The sequence below is a fragment of the Notechis scutatus genome, chromosome 1 (genome assembly GCF_049901735.1).
Source record: "Notechis scutatus isolate UNSWTSFEM ecotype Mainland chromosome 1, rNotScu1.2, whole genome shotgun sequence".
In the NCBI taxonomy this organism is placed as follows: Eukaryota; Metazoa; Chordata; class Lepidosauria; order Squamata; family Elapidae; genus Notechis; species Notechis scutatus.
In genome coordinates, this window is record NC_142009.1 from 244,793,835 (window position 1) to 244,821,501 (window position 27,667).

Consider the following 27,667-nt stretch of genomic DNA (forward strand, 5'->3'; position numbering starts at 1 on the left):
CTCACATGTAATTCAAATCTCAGTTTGTTATTCTAGAAGTTAAAACCATTTCCACACAAATGACCTCTGCCATTTTGAAAATGGTGTTTTTACAGCAGCTACTCCATGTTTTTGTCCTGAGTGGTTCTGTGCGACTTGCACTTGCAAACTGCAATTGTGAGCAGTGGATTATTACACCTCTTCATTACCATTCTCATTTTTGATATTCTTTTGATTCCTCTCTTTTTCCCAGCCCATCTCTTTTAAAACTAGTTATTGTAATCATTTATTTAGTTAATAGTTCTTCATGCTTGTATCCCACCTACAATGATTATTTAAAGAGTCCTTTTTAACATCATTGTACTGTATGTGTATGTTTTATTTCTTCCTTGTAGCCCAATAAAGAGAATACCTTTGCTGTATTTTGTCCCTGTTGGTCCATGTGTGTTCACATTATGGTATTTCCTTCCTCTCTATTATTCCCTTTCAAATGGTCATGATTTGTGTTATCAAAGGACTTTGGTGAGAGTCACACTATGGACAAGAATCAGTCTTAATACATCCAGGTTTGGGCATAGCTACTATTTTCTTGTGAAACCCAGTATGGTGTAGTATTAAAGCATCAGGTTAGAAACTGTAAGGCTGTGAGTTCTAGTCCCACCTTATGCACAAAGCCAGCTGGTTGACCTTGGGTCAGTCAACCTTAGGAAGGAGACAATGGCAAACCACTTCTGAAAAAACGTGCCAAGAAAGGATTTGTCCAGGAAGTCTGTAGGAACGGAAGAAAAACTATTTCCCTTGGATTGAAGTACTGTGTGACAAGCCAAGGTGAGGGAGAAACTGGCAACATCAGTTATATTTTCTGCCATGTTCCTAGTTCACCAGAGAAATGGCAAGACATCCACGTGGCTCTTCAAAGTTACAGGAAGAGCAGGAGGTTTTCTGCAGTCATAGTAGTTTCCCTGTAGGAAGTGAGCACAGATGTTCCTATTCTTGCCACTATCCTCTTCATCAAGGAGCCATAGTGAACAGATTCTAATTATTGCTATGCACTTGAGCTGACCTAATCCCGTAGGCCAGCTTGGAAAATAGCTATTTACTTAACATCTGTCCAGTTTAACCCTGAGAATGTCTGGAGAGAAGAATGGTCCAAAGTACCTTCTGACCACTAGTGATCCCTCTACGAAACCCCCTGGTTTTGACCTGCCACACGTTGAAATTGAAATTGGTAATACTGGAAGAAGTGTCTGCCCTGTATCAATTGGGGATGGAAAGATGCCTCTTGTTGTGATTGTGGTGCTGATACATGCAGCACATTGTGGAAAATTGCACACCACGTGTGTTCTCTGGTTCCCTAGAAGATCTGCATGAAGCAACGCCAGAGGTAATAACCTGGATAGTTGAATTGGACACTCAGTTATGAGACCACTGCCCTACCTCCATAGAAATTTTACTTATAATCACGTGGATTGTGTGTATATATGTTTACTTCTGTCATATTCTCATCATGGGCTAAATAATAAGAATATTGGAGCTGAAGATCTGAAGTACGCAAGTATGGTTCCCCATTGACTTTATCTGTCAGGAGGCCACAAAAGGCAATAACATGACCCCGGGACACTGCAACCATCATAAATAGTCAGTTGCCAAGCAGCTGAATTTTGGTCACATGACCACAGAGTTGTTGGTAAGAAAAATAGTCATAAAAATAGTCGTTTTTTTTCAGTGCTCTTGTAACTTTGAACAATCACTACACGAATTGTTGTAAGTCGAGGACTACTGTATTGGACATAAACACAGAAGCCAAAAGTAAAATAAAAAATGAGTGCATTCATCAGCTGGAAAAGAAAAAGTCTAGCCCACGCTGTTTAACACATTGAAAATAATCTAAAAGCTGCTTTATGCAAATAATATACGTGTGAAGAAATAATGGAGACTAAGTGAGGCTGTTCTTCACGCTGGTACATCTCTCATTTTAGATTGCTGCATCTGGCTTTTTTATGCCTCTTCTTTAGTAAGTGATAACTTACTTTTTTTCTTTTTAACCATTACAATGTGTGTTCTCGCTTAGGAATGTTTGAGTTCTTCAATAATAAAAATGCTTACGTTGCCATGGGAACATTGTCACTTTTGGAAAGGATAATTAGGTGTTGGAATGCCAAGGAAATCTGTACTGCCATCCTGCTGACATGAGGAACCAATAGATATTCATCTGTAAGTCATTAAGGACCATTTAATTATGAAAAAAGAAGCCTCAACTCGACATTTATATATAAAGGAGAGATGGAAAATTGCACCTGAGCAGACAATTCACAGTATTGCTTCCTGTCCCAAGATGTTCTGTAATAAGAAAAGCAATAAGTTAAAAACCACCTCCTTATATGGCAGGAACAATTGTATAAAAGATATTGTAAAGGCGAGCCAATGTCTGAAATAAATTACACTGTACAGTAATAAGGTTTATTTTCAGAACAATTATTGTTTGCCTTGTTTTCTGCATGTTCTTGCAAGTCCTTCATTTACAGAAATTATCACGTCTACTCTGCAAGTATCCTTGTTCAATTGCTTTACATTCTTCAATCCTCTTAGCTTGATTGCATGGACTACTTGCATTTTTCGGTTGCTCGTTGCATTGCAACAAGAGGAACATCTTCAGTCTTTCCACAATTGCTTCCTGTTACCTGAAAAAATCAAAAGAAAATGTAACACAATATGGAAAAATATATATTTTTTTTCAATAAAATTTCCCAGGAAACCATATACAATTTGTGGCCTTTGTTCACTTCATAATGCTATGTCCTCTTCCTGGATGGCTAGCACTCTCAGGATCCATTCATTTCTCACAGATTATAAATATCTTTCAATTATTGAGTGTTATTAATGATCTTAACCCTTTATCTAAAATCCAGCACATTCCTACAATTACTTGCCAAAAGATTTTGGACAATTGAAAACAGTCTTACTAGGAATAATTTTCCCTTACTGATGTAACTTGTTCCCTGCTCAGGAGGATTGCTGTGTGGAATATTCTAGGCATCTAGCATCAACACATTGCTTGGATGTGCTTGAAAGAGGATTATCAAGGTGATAGAAGCAAGATTATGTGTGTTATCTGGGATACAATATATAACTCCTGAGGAGGTGTGCAGGATTCTTAAGTCTACTAACTCAACCACAGATGTATTAGATCCATGTTCCTTGTGGTTGGTAAGTTCTATGAGGAGAAAACATGTAATATCTACTTTGCTGAAACACAGGTGGCCCCTTCTGTGTAGTTCGACAACCCTTCTTTAAGAAGTCTTCTCTGGACAAACAGTACTGGACAGTTTTCATTCAGGCACCAGCCTTCCCACCTTAGGGAAGGTTGGAGAGATGATGGTAGGCATACCACTACAGAGTATCCTGGAGGAAAACAATTATTCAGACACTTTTCAGTTATAGCATTGGCACAGAATTGGTGGAGGTAGAATGGATCTACTAAAGGTAACACTCATTGCCTGTCCTCTGTGATTTCTGCTCTGCTTATATAATCCAACAACTCCCATCAACAGTATTAACCATTATTATCTGATGGTCCTAAGAAACATATCTTCTCTGTCACAGTATCCGTCCTCTAGATCACTATGATTCTTAAGATATGGCTAGCTTCCAACCTGGCCATTTTTAAAACAGTCATGAAAACTTGTCTCTTTCCCCAGTCCTGGAGTTAAAATGAGCTGCGGGTCCTGTGTCTTAGTATTTTAAATGGCTGCTCTTCTTCCAAATGTTTTTAATTGTATTGTGGGCCATGTGCCACCCAGAGTTGTTATCAGAGTGGTGTGGCCTTATACATTTAATAAACAAATAAATGGGATAAGTTGGAAACATCAAGGTATGGAGCCCACAGGGTTTTAATGTAGCTGGGCATCCTACCAGAAAAATATGATAGAAGGAAAATATATTTGTTTTTATATGTATTAACTGCAGCTAGTATTTGCACAACAATGGAAAAGTAAAGAAATCCTGACAGATGAAAACATAATTTAAAAAGTATTAGAATGTGCAGAGATGGATAGACCAACATTAACAATTAAGGAAAATATTTTTTGACATGGGACCTGTTGTATCAATGGCTAATAGAAACAGAAGTTGAAAACATGGAAATGTAAGAAAAGAACTAGTTATAAGAGAGATTTGTTAAAATGGATAAGCAAACATTGTTATTACTGTAGAATATCAATGTAATGACTATTGCTGTAAATATTTTGATCATTATTTTCTAAAATAACATGTACCCAGGAAACACACTATTCAATTGATATTGAAATTTTTATAGGTTGTAACATAAAAATAAAAAAAAAACTTTAATAAAGAAGAGTACTACTGGGCTGCATATATGCAGTCTTAGAAAATTAAAAGAGAGACAGAGCGTTGTTTGGGTTGATTGTGTGCCCACACGCCCAGAAAAAGGACAAAGGTAAGTAGAAGATAGTTTCCTGATGAACGGGATAGAGAGATGTATGTATAGTAATAGTTAATTGATGCCTGCTTTCTATTTATGTCTTCTGCATCAGCCACTTTGTGAGAACTCCCACATATTCTCAGTATTCCGCATTCAGTAGAATTATACATACTTAACGCTGATTAATGCTTGCAATTTCAAAACCCACATATTACATCTGTCTCTGTAACTTCCATCTATTAATGAGACTCACGTTTATTAAGTAGATTTCTATTTTTTTTTCTTTTTACTAATGCTTTCATTCATTCATGATTGCTGCAGCATTCAGATCATATCAGAGGTGGCATTCAGCAGGTTCTGACCAGTTCTGGAGAACCAGTAGCGGAAATTTTGAGTAGTTTGGAGAACCAGCAAATCCCACCTCTGACTGGAGATTTTACAGTATCCTTCCCCTGCCATGCCCACCAAGCCACACCCACAGAACCGGTAGTAAAAACATTTGAATCCCACCACTGGATCATATGTGTATTTGCTAGATGAGGATGGGGTCACTAAATTGAATTCTTCCAGAAAGAGAGAGTCTGTCTTCAGAATTGTATTTATGTTCCCTTTTCTTAAGCTCTCAGACCTAAGAGGTAGATTGCATGGATGTCACCTGATTTCCACAACTTTCAGAGAGACATAGAAACCATGTTCTACACCATCGTTCACAAGGAGAGAAGTGTATAAAAAGTCAGGATAGTGATCATAGCGGTATGATCAAAGCTCCAGTTTTCTATACCTGCTCTGCCTTCTGCATTATTTTATTTGTTTGTTTGTTTATCATATGGTGATGTTACATTAGCCAGCAACTACAATGCTGATACAGAGTAGTTATTTGACTGCCTTAATTACTAGCCCATTTGGTTCATGTTCACACACTATCATTGGTGCACCAAAGAGAGGAGCTAGCTCCACACCACAAAGAAAGATGAACTGCCCCCTGCAGCAGCAGATGGGACTTTCTCCCTCCACTTAAGTCACTTTACAAATGGGTGTTGCATCAGGGAAGGTCCAGATCTATCTGACTGTCTGTACAAAGTGCCATCTCTTCTTCCCACCAAAGTGGTATCTATTTACCTACTCGCATATAACCTGCTTTCAAACTGCTAGGTGGGCAGAAGCTGAGGCAAGTGATGGGATCTTGCCCTGCCACATGATGCTAGGACTCAAACTGCCAGAGGAGAAGCTTAATGATCTCCAGGAACATTAAGCCACTGCCTTCTGCACTGTGACATCTGGATAACTGCAACTCTTCTTGTAAGACAATATGGGAAGACAGCAGTAACACCTGCTTTTCATTGGATCTGATTCTTCTCCTTGATATAGCTTTAGGTTCTTCTCTCTTGTTTATTTGCCATCTTCTTCAAACATCTAACATGTTTGTGGACATCTCACTGGTTTCAGTTAATCTGGAACAGGAGATGTTCCCAGTGATGCTATAAACTTTCAAATTTGTCCAGAAGTAAAGTTGCATTTTTAGTTGTAATGTTTAGCAGTTATATTTGAACATGACTCAGAAGGTCCAGAATGTTTAGTTTTTTAAAAAAAGCACGGCATTTGCTTACATGCAGTTCTTAGTTTAAACTTTAATAACGTTAAATACTGACTCACAGGAATGAGTTAAGAGTGATAACATCTCAGAAACAATAGAGAACAATCAAGATGATAAAAGTATAGCTGATAGAATTTTCCACCAGCATCTAAATAATTATTCTAAAATAGCTTCCTGTAGTTGTCTTACCTGTAATCTTCTCTTGATCACTGCTCTTTAAACTTCCTTTAGGCACCCATTTGCAATGTGAAAAGTTCCTACAAATAAGATTAAAGTCATTGGAAGTACTGCCCTTATATTAACAAGACTATAGGGAGGTAATTAGCAGTCATAGGGTTGCACTAGGTATGTTTCATCTTTTTAGTGCCCAAATTGACTAAACTCAAGATAAAATCAAAATGATTGTTGTCTTTCCAGTCTAAATGGGATATCTGATATGTTCTCCTCCCCTTACATAATAGGTCTACAAGTAGTTATAAACTTTCTCATCTGTATTTAATAAAAATACTATGTTACATAAAACATGCCTCTAATATAGAAACCTATTGATCTAGCTATTCAGTCAATCCAACCTCTATTTGAGAGAGAGAGAGAGAGAGAGAGAGAGAGAGTCAGTCAGTCAGTCAACAGGTAACCCCAAAGATAAAACTAATCTTTAAATCCCTCTGTTAACCATCTGTGCTTGTGTTTAACACACAGAAAGTCCACAAATGGTTTCCAATCTCTTATAAATTTATTTAATCCATTGTCTCTAGTCAATGTTAATTTTGCCATCTCTGCCAATTTTCAAGTCCAGTCTTTCAACAGTTGATGTCCCCTTTTTGTGACTCCTTGCAGCAGTCACCCTGTAGGGAAATAATGTCCCAAATTATTTTTCAACCAATTTGTCCATAATACCTCAAAGAAGGCTTGAGGTTTCATTAATATTTGTATTTTAAATATTTTCTGCATTGTCATTATTAAATGTATCTAATATGATATAGCATACTTACAAGACCATCACGTATGATAAAATGTACCTGGAATTTGGGTGCATTTCCAGATAAATAAGATTCTCTAATGCAGGGGTCCCCAACCCCCGGTCCATGGACCGGCACCAGTCCACGGCATGCCAGAAACTAGCCCATGCAAAAAAGCAAAGCTCTATCCATAGGATACATGCAACATGCGAAAGCACATCCCCTCAGGTCCACAGAAAAACCTCTCCACATGGAACTGGTCCCTGGTGTCCAAAAGATTGGGGACCTCTGCTCTAATGGTGTCTTATCTAAGTACTACTCATATCTTCTCCTCTCCTCTCCTCCTTCCCTTCTCCTCCCTTTCTCTTTTCTCCTCCCCCACCCACTTCCCTTGTCTCCTCCTCCTCTTCTTCCCCCACCCTACCTTGAACTAAATTACACAAGTTTTTGGATAAGAATCAAAACATTTTCAAAGAAAAACAAACAAGAAATTCTAGTTGCCTTTTTGTTATTCCTTTGGGATAACAATGACCTGGATGATTGAGAATCTTCATAGATATTTAACATTGCCTTGAATGTACCTTAATTTTCACCCTGCCTTTAAGTTGTGCTGGCTTTGATAGCATTATTTCCTTGAGCACTTATTAGCCATATGAATATGAATTCAATTAAGTCTAATTTCGTAGGGACAAAAGCTCAAGTATGCTTCACAGATGAATGGAAACAATCAATTACACCAATTATACTAACAGATGCCTAGTGCTATTTCTATAATAATATGATTCAAGTGATATTTTGCCAGTTGTGTGGGAGACATTTAGAAATGGAAGAAAAGAATAATCATACAGAAAATATTATCTCTGATTAGCAAACTATATCTGTACTCTGATACTAAATGGGCTGGGAATCTAACTACGGTATATCAGTGACTGTTAAATTTTGGCCCATGGACAATTACTGATCTTTAGAGTTCATTGCAACTCATCAGTTAGCTGCCTCACACCTCAGGTCTTGGCATCCAGCATTCACTGCTTGCCAACTAGATCTGGGGCTGAAAATTGGTTAATTGAAGCACACATGTGACAAAGTAAGTACTGAAACTCAGAGAATGGAATAGCTAAATAGTTTCAACTGAGTTACTGACTGGGAGTCCATATGTGCAGTGCCAAGTGGAACTGTAATCTTGCAAAAAAAAAAAAAAGGAGAACTGTGAATATAAATATGATTAATACCTAAAGATGATATTTCATTGGGCTCAGATGTCATTCATGCCTTATTGGTGTGTGTATTTTGCTATGCTCGTTTGTCTGATAATGTGAGCTTTTGCAGCACTTTCAAATAAATAAATGCACTAGCAACCCAATAGAGTTTTTCTTTTGATATAAGCACAAAACAATTCGTTCTGATCAGGAAGCAATAACTTTTATTGTCAAGGGTAGATTAAAAAAATAAATAACCCAAGGCATCATTTGGGCATTTGTTCTCTGTAGCAAAAGGAAATACAAAGTCATACCGTACTGTAGGTGAAAAGCAACCTAATGACAAATACTGTGTTCAGAGAGAAGGTTGAACAAGCAATTGATAAGATTTCTTTGAATAACACTGTGCCACGTCATTCAAAATTCACAACAGAGATCTAAACTAGTAAGAACCATCATTTATATGTACTAGCAAACATGTATGCATTATCGTCATTTGCTGACAATTAGGAACCCAGTAAAGACACTCTATGATTTATTATTTATTTATTTATTATTTGATTTTTCAATTGCTTACAAGATAACAGGTATAAGTATAAACATAGTTATGAATAGATGAAATGGATACATATAAGAAAAATAAAAATAAAAAATAGGACAGGGACGGTAGGCACGTTGGTGCACTTATGCACACCCCCTACAGACCTCATAGGAAAGGGGTGAGGTCAATAGTAGACAGTCTAAGGTTAAAGTTTTTGGGGTTTGAGGAAGAAACCACAGATTCAGGTAGAGTATTCCAGACATTGACCACTCTGTTGCTGAAGTCATATTTCCTGCAATCAAGTTTGGTGCGGTTAACCTTGAGTTTGTATCTATTGTGTGCTCTTGTGTTGTTATGGTTGAAGCTGAAGTATTCATTGACAAGTAGGACATTGCAATGTATGATTTTATATACCATACTTAGATCAGACCGAAGACGGCATAATTCAAGGTTTTCTAGGTCTAGAATTTCAAGTCTGGTGGCATAAGGTATTCTACAATGAGTAGAGGAGTGGAGAACTCTTCTTGTGAAATATTTCTGGACTTTCTCAACTGTGCTAATATCAGATACGTAATGTGGGTTCCAGACTGATGAGCAATATTCGAGTATTGGTCTAGCAAATGTTTTGTATGCTCTAGTTAGTAGTGTGATATTACCAGAGAAAAAGCTACGTAGGATTAGGTTAACAACTCTTAATGCCTTTTTGGCTATGTAGTTACAGTGGGCTCTAGCACTTAGATCATTAGAGATGAGTATTCCAAGGTCCTTTACAGAGCTTGGATCATCAACAAGATCTTGACTATTCAGCTTGTATTTTATTTTCTGATTTTTTTTGCCAATATGTAAGACAGAGCATTTATTTGTTGAGATTTGAAGTTGCCATTTGTTTGACCATTCTGATATATAGTCAAGGTCTTTTTGGAGGGTAGTAGTATTGTCTGTGGTATTGAACAGCTTTACATCATCAGCAAAAAGAACGCAGTTGCTCTTAATATGATCACAGAGGTCATTTATGTAGAGTATGAAGAGAGTTGGTCCTAGAACACTGCCTTGGGGGACACCACTATTGACAGGTACAGAATTTGATAGGACACTCCCAATTTTGACCATTTGTTGTCTGTTTGAAAGGAATGCTTCTATCCAGTTATGCTGTTGTCCAGAGATACCATAAGATTTTAGTTTTAGAAGTAGTTTGTCATGTACCACTGAATCAAAGGCTTTACAGAAGTCTATGTAGATTGCGTCGATTGCTTTGCCCTGATTGAGTTGTGTAGTCCATATGTTTTTGCAGTGTAAGAGTTGCAGATTACAGGATAGTTTTTTCCTGAAACCAAATTGTTTATTGGAGAGTAGGTTGTTTGTTTCTAAGTGGAGGATAATGGATTGGTTAATAATTGATTCCAGGACTTTACAGGTGACGCAGCATAAGGAGATTGGTCTGTAATTTTCAACTAGGCTGGGGTCTCCCTTTTTGAAGATGGGGATGACCGTGGCTTGTGACCATAGGTTAGGCAAGGAGCTGGTCCTGAAAGATTTTTCAAAGATTATGCTTAGAGGTTCGGCTATGGCAGTGGATAGTTTTTTTTAAGAAGTAGGCACATATTCCACCCGGTCCAATAGATAGAGATAGTTTTAGATTGCATAGTGCTTTTTCAACATTGTCTTCTGTAAAATCAATATGTATTAGATCATTGTAGTTGTCTGTGGTTCAGCTAGGAAATACTGGGCATGATCCATTGCTGTTTACAAATACTGAGCCGAAGAATGTGTTAAAGATGTTGACTTTAATGGTGTTGTCATTGCAGTCTTTACCATTAGGTCCTATCAGGGGTGGGATGGACCTTGAGTCTTTTAGTTTGTTGTTTACAAAATTGTAAAAAGCGTGGGTGGAATTGGTGCATAGAAGGTTTTCCTCTTGTTTAATGTGATAATTGGTGCATTCAGTCTTTATCTGGTGGCATAAATTTTTGTATTGGCTTTTGAAATTGGCAACGTGACCAGATTTGTTTTTCTGCCAGAGTGATCTCTTTTTGGATTGAAGTTTTCTTGTTGTTATGGGTAATCTGTTTTTTTGTTTGTTTTGGGAGTTGTTGTTGGTACATATAGTTTGATGACTCTTTTAACTTCAAGTAAAAATATGTTGTAATGGTCTTCAACAGTATTGCATCCAGTGAATAGAGATTGCCAATCAAGGGATGAGAGATCATTGTCTATAAGATCATAGTTGCCTTTTTTGAAGTTATAATTGGGGATTACGTCATTGTGATGATTTTTGTGTGGGCATTTTGTGTGATGATTTTTGTGTTGAGACAAAAGTCAATCATATTGTGGTCACCGCTGGAAAAGGGTTCTTTAGTTTGTATTCCGTAAATTAAATTCAAACTATTGCAGAAGATGAGATCGAGGCAGTTGTTTAGTCTAGTGTTGTTGGTTACTAGTTGTTCCAGTCCCAGATTTGTAACAGCATTGTAGAAGGTTGCGTGTATGGATTCAGTTGTACATTCATTTAGGGTCCAGTCAATATGAGGTAGATTGAAGTCACCAAGAAAGATAAAAGTGTGTGGGCAGGATGCTGCCCATGTTAGGAGTGTATTTAGCTTGTTTACATGTTCAATGTCATAATCAGGTGCTCTGTAACATAGTAAGAATCGAAATGTGATATTTAAGGATAGTTCACAGATGATGGTCTCAGGAAGAGCAAGCTCCTGGGTAACTTGGATGTTTTTTAGATGTAAGGACTTTTTACAGAAGATAGCAACACCACCTCCTCTACGAATTTCATGATCTGATCGGTAAACGTGATAGTCTCTTACTGTGGTAATGGAGTCAGGGAGAGATGCATTGAGCTATGTTTCACAGACAAATATGATGTCAAATTTAGCCATATTTAGTAAGAGGAAAAATTCAGGTATTTTATTCACAAGGCTTCTTGCATTGAGTAGTTTGCATTTAAGGCCAGCAGTAGTTGGAATTGAGGTAGTTAGGGGCGTGCGTGCCTAGTCTTGGGTGATGGTGGATTGGTTGAGGTAGAGTTGTGGTTGAAGGTTAAAGCTGAGTTGCAGGTTGTGTGACTTACTTTTGATACAGTCAGCATGGTAGTCAATGTACAGGTCCTTCTCTCCATTGTCTAGATGTTTTTTGAGTTCAGTGCGGAGTACACGGGAGCGGGCACGTTGTTGTATGGCTAGGTCAGGGCGACAACGGAGGTTCTTATGGTTGGTGTTGGTTTTGGCAAATGAATTTATAGTGTAAATGAATTTACGTTTGCTTGATTCATTTTTGCAAATGACCCTGCACAAGCGTGGGGCCACAGAGCCATCTCTGTTTTTGAGCTCTTGGTCAATGCGGGAAATGTCAAGTATTTCATCAGGGAGATGGTTGATGCTTGATAATCACTGATGATGTTTCGGACAGTTGTGATGTCATCATTATCATTGATGTCCTCTAGACCAAATAAGATGGCGTTTGGACGTTTCCGTTCACGCTCAACAGCTTCTCTGATGAGGATTGGGATATCATTATTTGTAGAGTTGTAATTGCAGGAATGTTCCAATCTCAGATGGCAAACCTCAGATAAAGAATGTTTCCAAGCAAATACAACTCAGGCAAACAAAGTCACGAATCTATGGATAAAGGAGGATTAGAGAGGGGAAGTAGACATATGTTAGACTTTAACTAGAGATAATTAATTGTATGGATTACTGTACTAAACAGTAACGAAAGTTAAGCAGTAACCAAAGTTAACCAATGATGGAGGATATCTAAAAATGTATATAAATGCAAGACTATACTCCAATAAAGATCATCATAATTCAGTTGTTCATGATCAAACAACTTGACTGCCTCAACATTACAACAATTATTTGTCCGGCTTATGTTTTTTGTGGATTGGGTTGTGGATTGGGTTGTGGTTGTTGGGTAGAGATGTGGTTTGTAGCTATTGGATGTTCAGGTTTTTGCGTTGTATCTTTTTTTTCAAGGTTGGATAATCTTTCTTTTAAGGCGTCCAGGGATGCTACTATGGTGTCAAGGGATGTTAATGTGTTTCAATGGTATCAGCTCTTTCCAACAGATCCAGTTTGGGTCTGCATGATTTGCAGAGATATGGAAACTCATTGGATGATTCTAGGTATTGAATCATTTGCTTGGGTAATCCCAAGCAGTCATGATGAGCGTATTTGTTACATAGAGAACATTTGATGGAGTTTTCATTATCCTTTAGAGTTTTGTAGCATTTAAGGCATGTGCAGGAGTCTTGTGGTTCATTGGTGGGGATTACTTTCTCTTTAGGTTGTGGTTTGGCATTGGATTTTTTTTCTTGGCATGGTAGGTTTGTTAAGATGGTACGTTGATTGAATTAATTAATGGAACAATTTTGGGTAATCAATATAGCCAATATCACACCAATCAATCAATTGCAGTAATCTCTCTAGTCAAATAATTTTCCTGAGCAACAATCAGCCTAATCAATTAATTACTAATTGCTAATCAATTAATTACACTAATCATTAATCACACTGTTCAATTAAATTCACTAAATCACTGATTTTACTAATCAATTAAATTACATGAATCTTGATCTTTTAAACTAATCAGTAATCACACTATTTGCACTAAACACTCTAATCACACTAATCAATTAAAACAATAAATCAATTAAACCATTAATGAAATATTTTATAGAAATTGATTATCTAATCATTGATATAGGTGATGAGGTAGAAAAGTTGTAAGTTTTGAGGTAATGAATTAATCAGTGTTTGATTAAAGTAATGAGGTAGTATTGAGAGTCTGCAAGGAAAGGGTTAATTGTTTTATTAGCAGCTGTGATTTACTGGGTGGGAGGAATTTATTGCTCTGATTGCTGCTGCTATTACTCTGTAAACAATAGGCTGTAACAAGATGTTCAAAGCACGCTGGATTTTTGAAAGAGAGCAAAACTCGCTGAATTAAAACACTTTAACTACAATCAATATGTCTCTGAATAAGATTGTTTTCCAATAGTTTCCTAAAGTTCTTCAAGTTGAGTAGTAGTAAAAATACAGTCCAGAAATTTGGGTTAACCAATCCAATCTGTCCTTTACTTTTAAAGTTATTTCTAGTTGCAATATCTTTTTTTTTTAAAACTAAATCTGACAGTCACTCCAGATCGTTAATCGCAGCTATTTATCTCCTTTGAGTCCCACTTTTCAAGGAAAATTCCACTGCAGAAATTGGAGTGATTCTTACCAAGACTAAGCACGCTGTTACAAGATCTTTCCTTTCTTTTTCACTTCTGTCTCAGCTGCCTTCCTGGCTTCGATTTAGCCATGCTGGCAGTTCTCTTTTTAGTTCAGATGGAGGGGTTTTCTTCAGGTCAGTCGAGGAGACTCTCCTCTCCACGCGACCACCGAAGCATTCCTCTGCCTTTACCACCCGTCCAGGGTGACTTTCAGCTCCTAAAAGCCTCAGGGCTTTCTCCTCCCTCCTTGTTTCTCCCTGCCAACTGTCCGATGTGGCTCCGGGGAAACTGTGGGGGGGATATTAATGGAAACACGTTGTCTGGCATGGAAGATACTTCTATCAGCTGTGTGAGGGATTTAAATGAAGGTACGTTGTTTGCACTCCGCTGGCTCCAAGTGATCCAGTTCAAGAGTTCCACCAGTGTGGTTAATAGGGCTCAATGGAAAGAGCTTCACTTCTCTGGGGAAGGAGAAGGAGGGCTTCGGATCAGCTAGCAGGAGCTCCACGGCTTCAGAATCTAGCGTTTTTGGGCTTGTTTTTTGGGCTCTGGTTTACTCATGGTTACTGGTGCAGGCGGCAGCTTTAAAAGTGATTTCTGGTGCAGGTGGTGGCTTTATAGGGAGATAGTGCTCCAGGAGCGAGAGCCTTACCTTCCTAGTTGGGTGCCACCATGTTCATGAGATGGTTGACTGAGCTTAGAAGGAGACTCAGTTAGAATAATACAATAACAAAATAGCAGAGTTGGAAGGGACCATGAAGGTCTTTTAGTCCAATCCCCTGCACAAGCTGGACCCCCTATGCCATTCCAGACAAGTGGCAGTCCAGTCTCTTCTTAAAAGCCTCCCGTGATAGAGCACCCACAACTTCTGAAGGCAAGCTGTTCCACTGGTTAATTGCTCTCACTGTTAGGATGTTTCTCCTTAGTTCTAGATTGTTTCTCTCTTTGGTTAGTTTCAATCTGTTGCTTCTTGTTTCTGCTTCTGGTACTTTGGAAAATAGGCTAATCCCTTCTTTGTAGCAGAAAAACCAAAAGTACACATATAGACTGGGTGAAACCAGGCCTTATAGCAGTAACTGTGAGAGGGATCTTGGAGTCTTAGTGGACAACCAGATAAATATGAGCCAGCAGTGTGCAGCAGCAACCAAAAAAGCTAATGCAATCCTAAATTGTATTAACAGAGGGATACAATCAAGATCAATTGAGGTACTACTACCATTCTATAAAGCCTTAGTAAGACCACACCTAGAGTACTGCATCCAGTTTTGGTCACCACATTATAAAAAAGATGTTGAGACTCTAGAAAAAGTACAGAGAAGAGCAACCAGGATGATTAGGGGACTGGAGATTAAAACATATGAAGAACGGTTACAGGAACTGGGCTTGGCTAGTCTAGTGAAGAGAAGGACTAGGGGAGATATGATAGCAGTCTTCCAATATTTGAGGGGCTGCCATAGAGAGGAAGGGATCAATCTATTTTCTTTCTTTCTTTTTTTTGAAAATTTTATTTGGGTTTTCACAAAGAAAAAAACATAATACAAATAAAACATATTTTTTTGAAAATAGCATGGTCCCAGGTTATCACTTTTTCATACAGACACAAACTCAATTTCATGCTCATTTTTGTGTTCTATTCCATATCTTATTCCTGTTTTACATTTTGTACCTAGTTTTTCCCCTCTTTTAATTTTCTCAACTTTATTTTGATTATCTCATTTCAATTCAAATAATTATATTATACTTTTGTCTGTCCTGTTTCAATTTCATATTATCTTTTCTCATTAAACAAATTTTCCTCTGTAGTTACTAATTGGAGTATGACACCTTTATATCTTTTAATTTTATCCATTCAACTCTTATTTAAGCTTCAATGTATACCTTTAAGATTATAACATTCAATATAATACATAACTTCCAATCAAATTCTGCTTGGTACATTCTTAAAATACACACCATATTCTTTAAAAAAGGTTTTATATATATATGTATGTATGTATGCATATGTAAATAAAGCAATCATTCCATTCCAATTCAATTCTATCATTAATATTCATTGAAATCTTAACATCTTCATTAATAATAGTTAAAATGTTCCCATCCTTTCCTAATTTAATTCTCTCATTCACTTTATTTCATTTATTTATTAACAAAACATTCCACTAGATTACGATAAATATTTTATCCATCATTTTAATCATATTTTCTAAAATTATTTCTATTTGTAATATAAAAAATACTATCTTATGTACCTTTGCAGAATCCCTTTTACAATTAAGTTTTCACCCACTGTCTCTAAACAGGTTTATACTTTCAATTCTTATACCTTTTCTCTGTTTCGCTATATCTTGTTTCTGTTCATAGTTGTGAATTTATAACTTCTTTTCCTTTCCTTTTAACTTCCCTTCCTTTCCTCTTCTTCTCCTTCCCTTTTACCTCCTTGTCTCTCTACTTCTAATTCTCTCTTCTGTAATCCCCTCTTCTGTTGCTTTCTAATATTATACTTATTTTTCAAACTATTCTTCTTTTTTTTCGGTTGTTTTTTCAAATCTTAAACTTTTCATTCTCTTTCCCCCCTTTCCTTTTTTCCCCCCACATAAAATTACTTGATCAGTAAAGATGGCTTCTTCTTTGTCCCAATCTTCTTGTTCTGCAAGTGTTTCTTATTGTTTCTCATAGTTCCAGATCTCAATTTCTAAGAGTTGAAATACGAAGCCAAAAGAACCTCTCCCTTCTTGTGCATCTTCTTTGTACTTTTTAAGTTCCATTTTCAGCTCTTCTAAAAGTGGTACCATTTTAAACACTTTTAAACAACCACCCAATTGATTTTAGTCATTTAAATGCAATAACCAAAAATCCAAAGATCACCAAGTAATCCAAGTAATCCAAAGAACGTTTCTTCTTGCTTCTTTTTTCCACTTTCTCTTCCTGGACTTCTATTATTTTGTTGCCAGGTTTCAGTTCAAATGTATCTTTTAGGAATCTTGTTGAGATTTCACTGTAAATTCCTTTTAATTCCAGGCAGTCTTCTCCATTTTTCCAGATCCTGCCATTTTATTCTTTTTCTCTCCTTTCCTGCTTTTAAAAGCTTTTAAGTATCCAGAAATCTTTATTATCCCTTTGACATTTTATTTTCAGCTTAAATGCCTATTGATGTCAAAGTGGATTTTTTTTCCAATTTCTTGCTTATGTCTCTTAGCTGTCAGTATAAGGATGGGAAAACAAAAACCAAGTCCTTTCCCTTCCCTCTCTCCTTCACTGCTTCAAAATCTTCTTTGGGAACAATGTTATTTTTTTATATTTTAAATTCTAGGGTACCTTACATTGTTGCTTTTGTGGTTTAACCTGGTCATCCAAAACTTTCTCTTCTTATCCTCCTCGTGCACATTCTTTTCCGGTCAAGTTCTTCTTTGAGGTGGCCATTTCTGACCACCACTGCAACTGCCTTCAGGAAAGGGAGTAATGGCCAGCTGAGGAGGAGAGATTCAGCTCTCCTCAACCCTGCTGGCAATAACCCCCTCTTCACCACCTCTATGGGGTGGCTTAGCCCCAAAACCAGCAGGCTTGGGGCGCTCCAGCGGCGAGCACGGATCGAAACCATACATGATCTTGGTTTCGGTCTGTCAGCGAAGACACTCAAACCAGAAGTCAGGGTCAATCTATTTTCTAAAGTGCTTGTAGGCCACACAAGGAGTAATGGATGGAAACTGGAGAAGGAGAGATTTAACATGGAAATAAGGAGAAACTTTCTGACAGTGAGAACAATCAATCAATGGAACAGCTTGCCCTTGGAAGTTGTGGGAGCACCATCACTTGAGACTTTCAAGAAGAGATTGGACTGCCATTTGTCAGAAATGGTGTAGGGTCTCCCGCTTGGGTGGGGGTTGGACTAGATGACCTACAAGATCCCTTCCAACTCTGATTATCTGTTATCTGTAGCCCTTCAAACATAGGAACACTGCTATCATGTTCCATACAAAAAATCTCTTCCAAATGTCTGGCTTTTATATTCTGAATATCCAGAACTATCCAATACAGCTTTCAAGCATCTACTGCCATTCATTGTTTCCCCCCGAGTAACTGTACTTAAGTTTATAATAATAATAGTAAAAAGTAACTGAAAGAAAGATAGAAAAGTAGAGAGGAGTAAACAATGCAAGGGATAAAAATTAGAAGAGACATAAAGAACAGAAATAAAAAAGAAAATAAAGAAAACTAAGAATATAGTAACAAAAAAGAAAATATATAAATATATGACTCCTAACATTCATCACAACAAATATAAACAATTTTAGTAACTTTTCACATTTTTCTTAAATAACAACATGATTTCTTCTTATCTCTTATCCGAGAACTTGTCATTTTAAGGTTTTGAACAGCTCAAAGGTAGTTAATAAGCAATTTCAACATATGATTAGAAAAGGGTTAGTATGAGGTCCTTGGTGCTCACTTGCTTGTTTATTTAGTTGTTTTCTTTCCTTTTTGGTAAATTGGTCATCAGCAGATACTTTGAGATAAACAAGATCTACATGCTATTCAAAAAAGACAACCAAAAAGGAAATGAAAAGATCAAAACACCACTTCACCAGCAATCTACTCCAAGATGAACAAGAATTAAGACTAAGATTACCATTAGACCAAGAGCTTGAACAGTAAATAACAGTCCAATCAAGGAACAAAAAAAAAACAGACAGAAGGGTAACAATACAGTGGGACTAGCCAATACAAATATTTATGATAGTCGCAAGACTCCTGGTGAGATGTTGCCAGTCCCACCCCTTCATGGCTAAAAAAATCCCAAAACCTCTGAAATCTCTCAGTACATGTAAACAAACATTCATCTATTTATGTCCACAAACTACAATGATGAAATATAATAATAACTGTTTAAGATTCAACCATTTTCTTGCAAAAATTCACAAAGCTGTTCAACTATCTCTGGAATTTAAAAAATGTATTAGATAGGAGGGAACATGGAATGTGAGCTGGCAAAGGGAACATGAATTATTTGCTTTCTGAAGCAACCATAAATCACTGCAATAATATTTACCACTTCACAAACTCATGTTGTCACTAGAGTCTCTAAGGAATTCACATTAATTGAGAAAAGACTTTCCATTTTAATGGCAACATTATAAATGGTAACTAATTCATTTCTTATGTTGCTGACTTCAGCATAAAGAAAGACCATGGACACGTACACACACACACACACACACACACACACGTTTAAAATTACAGCAGAATTCCCATCCACAGGCTGGTACCCTAGGAATCCACATATTCTTTTGTTGTCTAGAGTTTGTTGTTTGTTTGGCCACCCATCTTCAAATTCACAACTCTGGGCAGCATCTTGAAAACAGCATAAAACATAAAAGAACAAAGTATATACACAACTGCAACTGGGGTAAAAATATTTCCCCTGAATCAACTGATATGTTGATCAATGTAACGATAATAGGAAAGAGAAAAGCCAGCTCAGCGAAATAACAGCTTTCAGCTTAGCTGGTTTATCTTCATGATCATTCATACAGTAAGAAACTCTCTGCTCTTTATAAATAAGGATGAAAGGTGCATATACTGTAAAGAACACACCATGTTTTGGCAGCTCTCCTTTTAAATTCATTTGATTCCTGATACTGGGTAGTGGCCTTTTAACAGCTTAAATGGTCTTTGCGATATAAATGGCATGAAACCTTAGGGTATATGGTGATATAGAGAAAAAATTAAATTAAAATAGTGCTTTCATGGACTTTCTTCACTTTTGAAATGAAGGCCTTTCTAGCAATATGCTAACCAGTGGTGTGATTCAACAGGTGTAACAACCACTTCGGTGAGCGTGCTTTGCGCATACTCTACATTTTAAAAAGCCCATTTTAAAGTCTAATACTTACCTTCTACTGCAGCACGAAGTGACTGAAACAGCTGAGGCGTGGCAAGCTACTCTGCTGCGCAAATCAGCTGTGCTACAAAACCAGGAAATAAAGCATGGGAAAAAGCAGGGGTGCCCGAACAAGTCCAAACTGGTAGAATCCCACCACAGATGTTAACCGTATACTGATTGACTTTATTGTCAATCCTGCTCTGACCTCTATTACCTCTCTTCCTAGTCAGGTCTGGTCACTTGACTCTCCCTTCTCCCACCAATAATAGCTGACAAAGGCTAATCCATTTTATAACCTGCCCTGGCATAGTATTGGAATAAAGAGGCAAAGGAAACACTGAAATCTTGCTAAGAAAACTTGAAGGGACTAATCTAAGCAATACTCTTTCCAGCTTTGCCTCACAACCCAAATTTAGTTTTGATTCTGACCACTGCTGGAGTGGAAGGAAAGAGAGAAAAGGAAGACCAGCAGCAAAGTGAGTAGACTCAGTTACAGTGGCCATGGGTGCATCCTTGGAAGACCTGAAAGACCAGATTAGGAACAGATTGTCATTGGTGAAAATCTATGTGATTGTAATGACTCAACAGCAAGGTTCAGTCAGCACATGTTCAGTCAGTCAATCAATCAACCAACCAACTAACCAATCAACCAATCACTTTGGAAGGTTTTTGTTAGTCCCTTTTACCAAGTTCCCACTTTTTAAATTTTTATCCAATTCATTTATTACTTTCCCTGCTGAAATATTTTTTTTTCTTTTTATGACTCTGTGTAATGCCTTGATTTCGAGTAGTCAGGGTGACTGAATGGAGCTGAGAATTTATTGGCTGGATGACCTTCCCAATGCCTACATGGGAGTTCGATTTGCAGCAGATATTTTCTCTTTGCGCTTTAGGAGAGACACATCAGTTACTACCTAGGATTGAACTTTCAACCTTTCTAATGGGAGGCAAGTATCTTCTCCACTCAGCCACCATGCTGCTCTGCTTAAAATCTTAAGTATTACATGAATTTAATCATAGCCCTTATCCAGGAAATAAAACAGAGATAAAAAGAGTGGAGGAAGAATGAAAATAAACACTAATAACAATATACAGCAACCCATCTTAATTCCTATTATGGAACTTTTGCTGAAGCCTTGATACTAAACCAACTTTCCACCATTGTAAGTTATATAAAAACCTTATCAACAATCAGAAAATCAGCACAGCAACAGATTGCCTAGGGATTGCTGCTACAAGAAAAAAAAAAAAGATTTTGATGTAATGTAAATCATATAAAATTTCAATATAAAAGAACATGCATTATTGTGTCTACTTCTTTTCTACTATGAGGGCAGAGACACTGGGCCATGGAGAGTTTGCAATACTAATGCTGAAATAAGGGTGTTGCACTGAGCCCAAACAATAGCACAGTTGTAGTTTGAGTAAGTGAGCCATGCCTTATTGTTTTTGATAGCACAAAAAAGCTGGGAAGTCAGTTCAAATGATAATGCTGCTCAGTTTTGAGTAATTGTTGGCAGGTCAAACTTTTTAGCTTAAGACCAGCCAAGGTTGTATAAAATGGTCTGGGAAAGGCCACACGAAAGAAGCTTCTGCTTAAGGGACTTTTTTTCCGATGGATTGAAGTGCATCCCTTCACACAGAAGAGCAGTCCAGGACTGACAAAATAAGTCTAAGCCAAGAGTTAAATATCAGTAGTTGAGCTTCTGATACTGCTGTGATTGACTCTCATTGCATTGAAAAGTAATAATTTAAAAATGATGAAAAGAAGAAAGGAGCTGCCTCTCATTTCCTACAAAGAGAAACTCCTTTGACTCACAGCCTAAACAAGCCTAACAATTACTAAAAGAAATGTTAAAGGGAGTACGGTAAATCCCATGTTTGTTTTGTTATTTTGTTTGGTCTTAATTTTAACTTTTATCTAGAAGGTGTTATCATCATCCACTCCTTACAATGGAATCCTACTTTATCCTCATAAGAATAAAACTTAGGAAGTATTCACCAAAAGGACTGCTGATGTGGCGCCATATTAATTCCTCCATAATCTTAAATAATTCCTTGCTCTCTTTTATTAATTTTTTCCAGCTATCTTTTCCACTACATTCTCTATATTATACAATCTATTATATCCTTTTTTTGCAACAATCATTTTTTTAAAAAATATGCCTTTGTTTTTCATCCATGGCCTCTTTCATTTCATCAATCCACCAAGCATCCTTTTTCTTACTTCCACTTGCATAAGTATCCACACTGAAATGCTGTATAATTTTTTGCACTCTGTTCCGAGAAGATTTCTCATTCACATTTAATTCATTCTGGGAGATTACTCTTATCTTTTTTTTTAAACTTTCTTAAGTTTAAAAGTGTTCTATTTATAATCTAGTTTTTCTCCTCTTCTTTCCATCGCATCATCTTTGTATCTTTCATCCACTCTCTAAATATTTCATCTGAAGCAATTAAATCAATTGTGGTTTTGATTAATTCTTCTTCCATGTGTATATAGATGAACATGCCACATACTGAAAACAAACCCTTTTAAGCAATTGCCATTCTAATGCATTCTTGAATGTCTGCCTGGTCTAATCACTTTCATTGTTTTGTTTTGTCATGATCCCACCCCCTCTATTCATGACATGATACAATAGTAGCCCCTCCTTGGAGTACTTTCATTCAAACAATTACAGTGAGCCCTAAGTCCTTACAACATGGCATCATTTTACCCATCCCGTATCATTGTCCTTTGTGTGACTGTTTTAGCAACTTTGGCTGAAGTCCACAAATGTCAAAGCCAAGCTGGAGATCTGACACAAAGTCCTTCCCTTCTCTCACAGTGCAGATGTTCAGTGCTCTATCTATTGACCATCTGGTGGGCAGCAAAATAAGAACTCAGGCTCTATCTTCTCCTTAAATAGTGAGGTGTACTATTAGAGCGGATAGTCCTGGCCATCTGCCTGGGCGGGATGGTGGAGAGAAGATGCTGGAGCACCATACTTTCCTCCTTGGGTGTTAGAAGGAGACCCCTTTCCTCCTCTTAGTGCAATCTGTGAAATTGGAAATTGTTGTGCACTCCATCTGGGAATGGCTCTCCTCCATCCATTTGGACTGCTCCTTTGGTAACTCCCATTGAGTCGTCCTCCTCACCTCTGAAATAATTTGGCTTGGAAGAGTCTATTGCCTGCTGCTTCTTTTAGCAAGATTATCTGGCAGCCCCATGTTCCATCCTGGTAATATGCAAAACTCAGCGTCTGTATTTGATTACGCTATTGCACAAAAGAAGGGGATTTCTAGCTCAAAGAAATTATAACCCAAAATCTAATCGATGAAGAACAGTATTAAAACAATAGCGGTATGCTCTGTTTTCAAAACTTTGTTTCATGACTACAAGCTGCACTAATCATCCATCCCCTTTGCTATGCCTTAAGACTATCTTTATTGTTATTACTGAAAAGTGTATGCTTCTTTTCATAACAGTTATGACAAAAAGTATTTCCAATCTGCTCCATAGGAAACATATTCTAGACAAAGGATATTGTAACAACACACACATAACACAGAACGTGGACATCGTTGTCTGTTTCAGTCTGAAGTTTGTAAGAGCTTCCTTCTCTAGTGCCCTCCAAATATCTTCATCCACAAGATCTATCATCCCTGCTCAACATACCATTTTGCTATTTGTGGATGTTGAACACTGTAATCCAACATCTCTGGGGAAGCACCAGTTTGGCCTACAATGTTTTAAATATAACATATTTGAGAGTAGCACTGGTCTTACAAAAAAAAGCAACAAGACAAAAATGTTTCCTTCACTCAACCCAAGGGCCTTTGGGGGCTGAAAAAGAGTAAAAAGAAGAGGATATCTACTTATACTGTATAGCTCATGTCCGAATCAATGGTGGGATTAATTTTTTTTTTACTACTGGTTCTGTGGGCGTGACTTGGTGGGCATGGCTTGGTGGGCATGACGTACTTGGTGGGTATGGCTGGGGAAGGATACTGTAAAATCTCCATTCCCACCCCACTCCTGGGGAAAGGTTACTGCAAAATCCCCTTCCCTTCCCACGCCACTAACCTGCTTTCCAGCTCCGTTCTCCTGGGCAGGGCAACAAAAGAAGACCCAGCCGATCAGCTGGGACTCAGGAGGCAGAGAATAGATGGGGGCGGGGCCAGTCAGGGGTGGTATTTTCCAGTTCTCTGAACTACTCAAAATTTCTGCTATTGGTTCTCCAGAACTGGTCAGAACCTGCTGAATACCACCTCTGGTCTGAGGTGGTCTGAATATCTATGATTGAGGTGGGACATGAACTATGAGACAAGACACCATGTTGAATCACTGAAAAGTGAAGGGCCAATGACCCTCAGAGTTCAGGTTCATTGTATCTTTTCTGGCTTCTCTAACCAGAGATGCCCCACTTGTACTTGGACACTGTATTCTACAAGCCATTTAGCATTAATATAACATTAGTCTAAGCAAATATATATCTTATACTTGTCTCTCAAGGATATTGGTATGTTTAAACAGATTTTTGTTGATACAAATGGAGATGTTGTGAGAACAAGACAATCAAAATTAAATTATGAACAACCAAGTATCTCCTGAAGGTTGTAGGTTAATGCTGACATTGAGGTTAAATGCTCACTGGTCAAATTCCATCTCATTCATAATAAGATTTTAAAATATATTTAGACGATATCATTTTCTGCTGGCAAACTTAAAACCTTTTTTCTTTTCACGGAACATCTACTGAAGGAAGACAAACAGCTGCACAGTGTGGTGAGGCTGATGATGCTTAGGTGTCATCCGTCTATAACAGATTGAATGTTGCACATTTTGGGGAGAAGAGCCACTGATGACAGCAGTGGGTGGGGTGATGTTTGGGTGATATCACACAAATATGCAGGAACAGATTTTAGGGAAGAATTTGTGAAAAGAGGAAGCTTTTCTCTTTTTATTTTATACCCCCCTTACCCTATCGCTTCCACATCTTTTTCATGTTGTTTCCCTTTCACAACGCATGAAAAACATGGGGTGTTTATAAAGGATCCTCTGCTGAATGTCAGAATGCCACAAATTCTGAAGAGTGCAGGAAAGAGCTTGGGGAAAGGCTGTCCACTCCTGATCTAGAAGCATCCACTCATGCTTTCAAGGACCTATATAGGCCAAGACTTTGTTGACCCATTTCTTCCTGTCCAGTTCAGTTTTTAGCTTTTGAAAGCTAACTACATGGGGGAGGGGGCTAGAGGGATTTTCCCTGAGGCTGAGTAGGGTTGCAGCCACTGAAAAGCTGTGATCCGGAGGCCTCTTTGTTTTGCAGAATTGTGGGGCCATAAGCAAAGTCAATTCTGAGAGGCAAGTTCTGGTTTTTCTTTGAAGACGTTTCTCTTCTTATCCACGAAGCTTCTTCAGCTCTGACTGGATGATGGGGAATGGAAGGATTTATCATGCTTGCAGGCAGCTGGTCATTTGAGTATTTAAGGTCACCTGGAGGCTTATCTGTGTCCTCACCTGAGTGGTGTGGAGCCTTCTTGGAACTGTTGATAGGACAGGGTTGTAGATTGGAGATAGATGTAGTCGTAGTATATCCCTCTCCCTCTGTTAAGAGAAGGCAGTTCAATTCTGAGTCCATTCCTCCGAGAAAGGATTGGTAAAAGTAAAAACAAACAAACAAACAAAAAATCCTTCCTTATGTTGTCAGGCTGGGTTTAAAGCAGCATCCCGGGGTTATCTCTGCCTGAACTGAAACTACCACAAAGGGCTTGGGGAGGTTATTTGCTTTAAAACAAACTGAATTCTACATCTGGAATCCATTCCTCTGGACAAGCTGGAAGAGAGCTCAGGACCCATGAGGTGGCCCTACTACTCGAATGAGTAACGGGGCGTGGCGCGGCTCCTGATTCCGCCGGGAGTGATGAATTCCTTCCACAGAGGGGCGGGACGGGGGTCTTCAACTGGGGAGATGGGGGGAGGGGAAATCCCTCCCCCTCTTTCTCTAGTCCGGGCCGGGGCAAGGGAAAGGGCGTCGATCTTCCCCCCTGAGGTTCCAAAGTGTGAAATCGTCCCCTCCCCTCCCGCGCTTAGACAATGCCTGGGCGCGTGCCTCAGCTCCTTTCCCCCCCGGGCGCGCCTCCGCTCGCGGAGCAAAGGAAGCCCCTGCCCACCCGCTGCATATTTGCATGGCTGCCCCCACCTCCCGACGGCCATTTGTTAGCCCAAGCGGGTGTGTTCGGGAGGGAGGGGAGCGCTGCCGCCGCTTTCACTCCGCGCGAGGCCGCCGCGCAGGGGAGCAGGAGGAGGGGGAGGAGGAGTCTGGAGCCGCCTTCGAGTCGCGGACTCGGCTTCTCGGCCCTCCTTTCGCTACTGTTCGCTCGGCGCTGAGAAGCGGCTGGGCCTGCGGTTCCCGCGGCTGGCAAGGCGGCGATCGGCAATCCGCTGCCCCGGTGGGAGGCGGGGGGGAATCACAGAGGGAGCCTCGAACCTTTGCAAGCGCTGCGCCCTCGCTCGCCTCTCCTGGCCTGGGCTCTTTCTCCATGGCCGCGGGCTGTAGGGACGGCCCGGGGCAAGAAAAGTACCGGCTGGTGGTGGTGGGAGGCGGCGGAGTGGGCAAGTCTGCGCTCACCATCCAGTTTATCCAGGTAAGAGGCCCGGAATGGAGGGGGGCGGCAGCGGCGTCAGTTTTCTCGTTCCCTCTGCTCTGCTCAGGGTGGGGCGCAGCGCAACGGCCAGGCACCCGGAGCCCCTTCCTCTTCCTCCGACCTGGGATCGCTGCGGGTGGGTGGGCGCCTCCTCGGGAGATGCCCTCTCCCCGTGAGGAGAGCCCAACACACGCGCGCTCCGGGGAGAGGCTTCAAGGCCTGGAGGGAGGGACCCTTCTCGGCTTGCAAGCGGCGGACTGGAGCTTAGCCTCGGGGAGTCCCTCCTGTGTGGAGGCCGAAAGGGGTGTAGGTGTTGTTACCTGCCTGTCTTCCTCGGCGCTCTTTTGGTCCGGGCATCCGACCTTCGCTGCCGGCTTGTTGCGGGAACTCCGGGTTGGGTTGAGCCGAGCCGAGCGCCTTGGAAGCACCCATAGTTTGCCTCGTCGCTGTTTGTGCAGAGCTCGAGCTTTTTTGGGGCGCAGCAACCGCCCGGGGCTGCCTCGCTTTGCTCGCTTCCCTAGGCTAGCCGTGAGGTCCGCGGAAGCCGGCGCTCGCTGGAGTTGCTGGCTGTTTGTTGCTTCTGGTTGCGACGAAAGCGGGACTCTCCGCTGCCTTTCAACAGGTTCCCTCTAATAATCGCTCTCTGGAACCCAGCGGCGTTGAGCCGCCTTCATTGTCTTGATCATCCATTCCAGTTGCTTTTATTCCGCTTCGATCCGTTCCGATCCTCTGTGGGCATCATGGCTGACGAAGCCCCGTAGAAATACTTCCACGGCGCTACCTTAGGCTTCAACTCCATAAAGTTTAAAGCTCTTTTCCGGTTCATTTCTTTTTTCGGAAACGCTGCGCGGAGTGCTGTCATCTGTGTAAGCTAATGCACTGTCTAAGCTTGTTTCCTTTTCGTTACCGCTGCCCTTCGTGGCAACTTTTATTGTGGGGAGGGGGACCGTAGCCCCTCACCCGCTTCCCGACCAGCTTTTGGGAAACTTTAATCTAGGGTCTTGGAGCAAATGGAAACTGTTAACAACTGAGCAGCCCGAATAGGAAACGCAAATCTGGCTGAAGGCATTCTAAAAGGGAAGAAGGCTCCAGTTTGTAACAGCTGTTAGTCTCTTATTTAGCAGCCTTTTTGGATACCTCTTTCTTTACTTTGTGGTCAGTTTAAAGACTTGCTCTAGGGGAAACCAGGGCCTTTATTCTGTTCTGGAGATGCGGGAGATAT

General features: G+C 39.4%; 1 protein-coding gene and 1 long non-coding RNA gene across 2 annotated transcripts in view; one reads left to right on the top strand and one right to left on the bottom strand.

Moving 5' to 3' along the window:
- Positions 1 to 2,538: 2,538 nt before the first annotated feature.
- LOC148133306 (uncharacterized) lies at positions 2,539 to 25,409 on the bottom strand. The gene is made up of 3 exons (XR_015746655.1): positions 25,319 to 25,409; positions 6,204 to 6,271; positions 2,539 to 2,660 (listed from the first exon to the last, which is right to left on the bottom strand). It is a non-coding gene; the product is annotated as an uncharacterized LOC148133306 (long non-coding RNA).
- The window catches only part of RRAS2 (RAS related 2), a 67,330-nt gene continuing 64,393 nt past the window's right edge, over positions 24,731 to 27,667 (top strand). Inside the window, exon 1 of the mRNA XM_026668342.2 lies at positions 24,731 to 26,445. Within this exon, the coding sequence (XP_026524127.2) occupies positions 25,987 to 26,445 (459 nt within the window). The 5' untranslated portion in view covers positions 24,731 to 25,986. The remainder of the gene's footprint in view (positions 26,446 to 27,667) is intronic.